The 7,839-nt window shown below is 38.5% G+C and overlaps 1 protein-coding gene across 7 annotated transcripts in view; it reads right to left on the bottom strand.

Moving 5' to 3' along the window:
- Positions 1 to 1,597: 1,597 nt before the first annotated feature.
- Positions 1,598 to 7,839, bottom strand: part of piezo2b (piezo-type mechanosensitive ion channel component 2b) — an 89,806-nt gene continuing 83,564 nt past the window's right edge. For all 7 annotated transcript variants that reach the window (XM_076876314.1, XM_076876319.1, XM_076876315.1 and 4 more), the window contains 6 exons: positions 7,571 to 7,663; positions 6,895 to 7,064; positions 5,535 to 5,663; positions 4,735 to 4,814; positions 4,203 to 4,404; positions 1,598 to 3,211 (listed from right to left, as the gene is read on the bottom strand). In XM_076876314.1, the coding sequence (XP_076732429.1) occupies positions 2,959 to 3,211; positions 4,203 to 4,404; positions 4,735 to 4,814; positions 5,535 to 5,663; positions 6,895 to 7,064; positions 7,571 to 7,663 (927 nt within the window). In that variant the 3' untranslated portion in view covers positions 1,598 to 2,958. The remainder of the gene's footprint in view (positions 3,212 to 4,202; positions 4,405 to 4,734; positions 4,815 to 5,534; positions 5,664 to 6,894; positions 7,065 to 7,570; positions 7,664 to 7,839) is intronic.

Genomic DNA, 7,839 nt, shown 5'->3' with positions numbered 1-7,839 from the left:
ACATCAAAACAGCCCCACACCATCACGCTACCTCCACCGTATTTTACTGTTGGCATGATGTTTCTTTTTTGAATGCTGTGTTAGTTTTACGCCAGACGTAACGGGACTCAAATCTTCAAAAGAGTTCAGCTTCGGAAGATCCCTTCAGTCTTGCGGATCATCGAGATGTTTTCTGGGAAAACTGAGACGAGGTTTATGTTCCTTTTGCTCAGCAGTGGGGGGTTTTGTCTTGGAGCTCTGCCATGCAGGTCATTTTCATCCAGTGTCTTTCTTATGGTGGAGTCATAAACTCTGACCTTAACTGAGGCTAGTGAGGCCTGCAGTTCTTTGGATGTTGTTCTGGGGTCTTTTGTGAACTCTTGGATGAGTCTTCGCTATACTATTGGGTTAACTTTGGTCGGCCGGCCACTCCCGCGAAGCATCACCACTGTTCAGTTTTTTCGCCATTTGTGGATAATGGCGCTCACTGAGGTTCACTAGAGTCCCACAGCTTTAGAAATGGCTTTATAACATTTTACGACTGAAAGATCTTAATTATGTTGTTTCTCATTCTCAGTTCCTGAGTTTTCTTTGGAATGCAGCATGATTTCTGGCTTTTGAGTCTGCTCCATTTGATTTTTTGATTGAGCACAGGTGTGGCAGTAATCAGGCCTGGGTGTGGTTAGAGCAGAAATGAACTCTGGTGTATCTCTAACTGGGGGTGCAGTAGGCAAGACTTGTGTTGTCTTTCTCTAATATTTACATTTGTTTGATGATCTGAAAAATTTAACTGCGATAAACACATACACACACAAAAAGGAAATCAGGAGAAGGACTAACTCTTCTCTGTATCGCCATATCTTCTCACTGTAACTCTGCAGGACAGTGTGCATAGATACAGAACACATGTACAGTGCCCTTTTGCAGTTTTGCCTTTGCCCACCATTACAGTTAATTGTAAATCAATCAATATGATTAAAGTGGAGACTTCCAGCTCTAATTCAAGGGATTATACAACAATTTTGCACGAGCTGTTTAAGAATTGCAGTCATTTTTACACACTTTTTCCCATTAAAATAATGGGACAAACTAACATAAATTTAAAGAGTATTTTTTAATGTTTGAAAACAAACTCTTTACAGCCGATATCTGCCAGAAGTCTCCACCCTGGAGTTGCTTTGCTACACCTTAACTGCGGCCTCCAGTTGCAAAATTACACTACAAAAAATTGTCTTTGTTTCAAACATCGTGAGTGCACTGTATACTTACCTCTAACACACGTTTCATAAAATATCCTATTATTTAGTCATCTGTCCCATTATTATCTCTTTTCTTTTATCTTCCACTACCCATTTTTACCATGAACTACAGGACTGTAACTTTGGAGAATTGTCATGACACACAATAAAAAAATAAATTATCACAAATCAAAAGAGAGAAACTGATATGCTAAAATGAAATTAAGCAAGAGAAGCTACAATTTAAGGGGGGGGGGGGGGTCCAAGCCACGCATGTTGCAGCTCTTTTCCATCACAATCCTGTTAAAACCCACTAATGTGACCCCCAGACTTACAGACCATCTTCACACACACACAACAGCCGAGTGCAAAAAACGCCACACCTTTCCACATGTTTTATTTGAAGATTTTTGGACATTGCCTTAACATACAAGTTCAATTTTCACATTTCATTCCCCTGCGACCTTTCCCTTTAATGTAACCCCTATGTACAAGTATTGCAAATTAGTCATGGCAATAATTAAGGTTTTCACTCATGCTAAATGTCCTCTAATGCATAGTTTGGACCAAAGGGCTCCAAGTCTCAGCCCTTTGTGTGTTTCTTCTTTGATGACTGGATGCACAGCTGTGGGTGCCAGCGAGGTCCACAAGTCAAAGAGTCTACCGCCCGAAGCACATTACCCTGATGTAGAAAACCAGACCTCTGCTGCTCTCGACTCAAACCGGCTTGCAGATGATTCAAAATGTTGATGAATGACAAAAAAATGTCAATCTCTGCAGGAAAAAAGTCCTTCTTTAATACAGCTTTTAACTGTGTCACTGTGCAGTAAAACTCCGAACAGTTTCCACATTTTATTTCATGCCATTTAAATAGTTCTCGTCTTTTCTACAATATCATGTTTTTTAAGATCCACAAAAGCCTACATATTACCGTAACATACAATGATTATCTGTGAAAACAGCTCTTCCTGAGAAAGGTATGTAGTTCGTAAGAGTTTCAGTTCTTCTCATACAAACAAAATAAGGCAAGTAAAGATTGTCTGGTAATCTTTTGTTTTGCATTTTGTTTCCAGAGTGGCCTCTGACATTTCTTTAAAAAAACAAAAAAAAAGTAATCGTGATGTCTGAAAGTCAAATTTCCCTTGCTCCACATTCTTAAAAATCTTATAGGAATGGCAGCTCAGCATTGCACAGTCTCAAAATCCAAACGTTCCAGTTGGTAAAATATGTGATTGTGCTTGTGTGGTCGTTGTTGTCCACTTATTTGTCAGTGGGAAGCCCTTAAAGAGTAATGCTGCAGCCAGTTACTGTTTCTCTCCACCTACCATGCGATTTTGAAAATATTAGGGACAGATGTGAAGAGAAATTAGGGACTTTTTGTCTTTTAATTTCAGGAAAATTGCGCCTAAACACCTCGAACTGAAAACCGCCTGCTTATTTTATCCACTGGAGGCAAAACCTTTGCAAGATAAATACAGCACCTGGAAATCTGTGCTCAAATTTATTAATTGTGACAGTCAAGGTTGTCATTAATGAGTAAAAAATACCCCAGTTTATAAGTCCAAATAAAAAGGTGTTTCCCTTTGGAGCTAACACTGTATCACTGCCGCCCGAGCTCAGCTGACGAGGATAAAGTTGGCCTTCATTTGCTTTGGAGGCTAAAATAGCTGCTCACACCAACAGAGCGACTATCCAGTGTCTCTGAAAAGATCTGATTCAACTTCATTCATTAAAGTTTCCCTCACTGAGTTTTCTCCCGAGTCCACTTGATCATAGTCTCTGGCGAGCGGTAAAGGAAGATGAGTTTAGAGTACATGTCCTCCTCCAGGTCCAGCTCCCCCGTCTCTCGCACCAGGAAGATATCGGTGCACAGCTTGAGGATGCGGTCCACGTTGGGCAGCTCCTCGAACATGATGGTGTGGGAAATGCCACTGAAGAACTCGCGCACAAACTTGCCGATGACCAAAACCACAGAGGCGTACAGGCCCATGATACTAAACAGGAAGGAGAAGAAGAAAACATTCAGATTTTGGATTCTTTTAAATTCTTATTTCCCTGACTAGAAATCCAAATATAATGTATCAAAAAGGTAAAACATATGATATTTGACAAAAGCTGTGAACGCTGTACTTCTCTATGATATTCTAAGAAAATAATTTGATTGTTCTGTATCCCAACTGCCAAAGGATTCGGTTCATTTTTGTGAAGAAAAAGTATATGAATCGATCCCACGCTGTCTCATCAGCATCCAGCCGTAACCCCATTTTTGGTCATTTGTCTTTACATTTTGATTTTGTATCATATACACATAAAAAAGAACTCAGGCGAATCCTCCCTTAGTTATGCTGCAATAAGCCTAGGCTGCTGGGGGCTTCCCATGATGCACTGCTTCAACTTCACTCAAGAAGGTTCTTAGATGAGAAATCAAACGAACCAAGAACAATTCTAGTTACCTTTTTGTTAGATATCTTTAAAAAATGTTTTTCACTTTCGAATAAGAGACCGCCCCCAGTTATGAACAACATTAGGTATTTTATACATGTCAAAGTAACATTCACAAATCTCGCATAGTAGAAATGAATGTAAAACATGTAATATTTCATTTATTGCTGATAAGGGTGTGTCTCGCATGAAAAAAGGGAAATGTGACAATTTGGTAACAAAAGCTCAGTGAAGCAAATATAGTCCACCAACACAGTCTGCCTATTCTGTGTCAGTGTCTTTAACTAAACATTCAAACTGGTTTTAAATACATTAAAATAGTCTGATATGAAATGAAATTAATCAGTCAGATTAGTTTCAATCAGTAAGCATCAGTTCCTATCCTTACTTATCTTGTGACTCCTCTCATTATTCTTTATTTCTGCTATAACTGCTATTAACCCACTGGCTGTACAATTTTCAGTAACTTTCATAATATAATTTTTTACATATAAACACAAACATTTCACTGAAATACACAACAGAATATCACAAACCACGTACCCATATCCAGCTAGAAAGCCCAAACTGGGCGGGCTGACTTGGTCGCTGAATACGAACAGTTCCAGGCCTGCAGACTTTAGATTGGTTAGATTGGTCTTGCTAGGCTCTGTCTGATGGACGATCCACCATTCTTTATCATTGCTGTCATTAGCTCTCTTCAATTTCACCTTAATGTCATAATATTCTGGGCAACCGTCCGTTTCTACGATAAAGAAATAAAGAAGTTTTGTCAGAAAATGTAAATCAGATTTATTTTGGAAAAAAATATACAAAAGCTTTGTCCATCAAAAGTAAGTATATAAATTGATGTTAAAGAAATTTACTCACCCATTAAATAAAATGGCTTATGTACTTTTTGAAAAGCATGAATATGTTTTGATATTTAATAGTCAGAAATTCTAATCTACTACATCTCCTATTGAGATGGAGCATCTTTACTATTTTTTTTCTTTACTGTTACCAAATCAAATAACAAGGATGAAAAATTCACATCACTCTAACACTCTGTACACAGTGACAAATACTCGGTCACCTCTGTAAAGGCTTTCAACGGGTTTGGACTCCACATCGCTGGGTGCTCGAACATAGCGAGGGAAAACATTTGTTAGTGTCCTGCAGGAAAAGAAAAGCTGTAAGTGCTTGCAAGTTAATATTTTATAAATATTATAACAATTCTAATGATTATATTATATTATGGTTTTGTATGTTATAGAGGCGTGCCTTACTAATTGTAAAAATGTTTACTTTTTAACAGATTTGTAAATCCACTTCAGTCTAACAAAGCAAACATCACATATTCACATATTTTTCCCAGAATTCGTCACTTATAACCAAATCACACCAAACTGTTTATCGATTAAAGAAGTTGTCTTTTTGCACATTTTAATACATTTTCTGACAAAAACAAACATCCATTGATGCTTCACAACCAACGGATGATGTCAGCATGGCTTCGTCCATCTTTTATATACAGATTATGTTATATTTAAAAAGACCTTGTCTCGCTCCAAAACACACCAGTCAGTTGAAAAATATGCTACCACTAAGTGCTGTTAGGTTTTATTGTTTGCTAGGTTAGTTTTGCCCCTGTTTCCAGTCATTATGTTAAATAAATGCATATAAGTGACACCTGTCTTCACATGTCACTGTGGACTTGCTTTACTAATACTCTCCATACTTAATTTATGTACAGCCATAAAATTTTAATTGGCACTTTCGAAAATAAGAGGGAAAATTATTTAGCTGAGGGGGAACATTTAGCAGCTCCTGGTTACTAGAGAACACAAACTGGCAAAGAGTAAAGAGAAAATGTGTGGTTGATACTATACTCACACTTCTGTTATGTTACGTTCATCTTTTAACAGATCTATAAGGTCCTGTTTTATGTTTTTGTCTTCGTCTGTAAGCAACCTTGTTTTTTTTCCAGATGCTGTTTCTGCCTTGGCTCCCAGGCTGGCGTTTCTAAAGGAGAAAAAACATACTTAAATTATGCTTAAGGAATTTGTATCTTTACATTTAAAATTAAAATGTTGTTCGATGCGAAGCAAGGTAATTGGGGTTATTATGAAAAAGCAGATTTGCAACAAAGCTGGTAGACTGAGGAGAAGTCTTGTGAATGAGGGACAATTTAACTAGCCCTTGCTGATGTCTATGGGTCAAAAACTTTGACAACAAGGTATGATGAATGTGTATGTATGGCTGAGTGACTCCAGTGTCAGGAGTGGCTTGGCCCTCCCTATATAATAGGCTGACATTGTCATATGTTATTCAAAACAAGTCCACTTCTTCCTCACTTCCATAGCAAGGAGGGTGGTCCCCGGTTCTCTTGAGTAGCATGAGCATAACCTTATGTTCTCTTTCACAGCATTTATTTCATCTCTCACTGTGGGAGAAATACTGACTCCCTGATTCCGAGACATGCCTGTTAAGAAGACAACTGTCCCCCAATAACATTTCACAGAGGAGACGCTCCCACCTGGGAAGAACCTACACTGAGGGCTGAATGCACCAGGTTAAGTGCTGTCACATCTAGCTTGTAAAACAGATGTGCAGATGTGTGAGGTGAGGGCCAGCATCCAGCTGAACACACCTCCTGGATGGAAATTGATTTAAAAAGAGCCCATGAGGTTGTAGTGGGGACCCCTAACGTGCCCCAGGCCAGCAGGAGGCTGAAGACCCCTGTTAGTATAGGCCACGGCAATTGCTCCTACTATCCAGTGGGAGAGGCACAGTTTGTGCTTTAGCCCAGCACACAAAAAGCTGGTCACCCTGGGTTCTGTCCATATAAACAGACAGAGCATAGACTGGACACAAGGTTGCTCCTCTGAGGTGAAAGGTGTCAGGTAAAAGCCCGGCAGTTCTATAGGGGAACATGTGCTCTGAAGGCTGGCCTTTCCCTTAGAGATGGGGTGAGGACTGTAGTATTTTGGAAGGGACTCCGAGTAGAGCAGCTACTCTTCCACATTGATAGGCGCCAGTTGAGGTGATTATTGCACTTTTGCCAGAATGTCATTGATCTTACGTCTTTGGTCATACACTACTTGTAATGTGATGTCGATGCTCTTTAATAATTATCTTTTTTGTTTCATGATGATAAAATAAATAACTTAAATTTTATTACTTATTAATTAACCCTTTACTAACAGTTATTATAAAGTTTTAGCTATCTGGAAACACATTTGTCCCTGCGTACCTTTGCACAGACCAGGACACAGTGATGGAGAAATCATCAGTAGAGTTCAACATCTCTATCAAGCTAGCTCTGCTGGGCGGACTGATGGTCCACAGAGAGTTGGAGCTGCCTTTCAATTGAGCAATGATCAGGTCCTTATAAATGTAGCTCTCCAGCCACTGCATGGCGTCCTAATCCAAACACAAAATCAAACAATTGGAATAAATATAATTCAGTCGCACTAAACCAATAATCTGTCAGCTAAGCAAGTTTAAATTAAGGTCAACATGCACACATACACAAATGGACTGTTGATTGTTAAAACTGTTTCAGATTCAACTATAATTCAACTATCTAACTATAATCTTCCACTGAATATTAGTACATATCTTTTTGTTTCCTTCAGGAAAAATTTATCCCCTGATTTAAGGGTATGGATGGATCTTGCTAACCAAATTTGCTAGCCTTGACCTTCTCAGTCAATACGTAAAATAAGCTTCCAAAACCAGTTGATGACATCATCGTTGTTACGTCGATCCTTTTTACTGTCTATGGTACTTTAGTAGAGAAAGAACTACTCGCATTATATGGGAACTACTTTACATCAGAGATAAAAAAGTATTTATTTCTCAAATTGAAAACACATTATGGTTTGTAAATTATGATCTTCTATTTGTATTTGATTTCGTATACTTACATCTTTCTTCTTATAATATTCTACAAAGTTGCGAAATTCCTTTTCCGTCACATTCCGCAGTTGCTTTTGCTGCGCGCTCATGGTGAAGATGGGCTGTGGAAAGACAACGTTTTGAAAAAAGTCTAGTTAAAGGTGAATACACCTCTAATGATTTTAAACCAAGCACTTGTTTCTGGTGAACTTAATTTATTCATACAGATTAATGTGCAGTAACTGTTGTGAAACTATGCCTGATACACACACATACAAACACACTACATTAAATCCTC

Source organism: Maylandia zebra, linkage group LG18 (genome assembly GCF_041146795.1).
Source record: "Maylandia zebra isolate NMK-2024a linkage group LG18, Mzebra_GT3a, whole genome shotgun sequence".
NCBI lineage: Eukaryota > Metazoa > Chordata > Actinopteri > Cichliformes > Cichlidae > Maylandia > Maylandia zebra.
The sequence above is the reverse complement of the archived record's forward strand: the minus strand, read 5'-3'. Positions and strand labels throughout refer to the sequence as shown.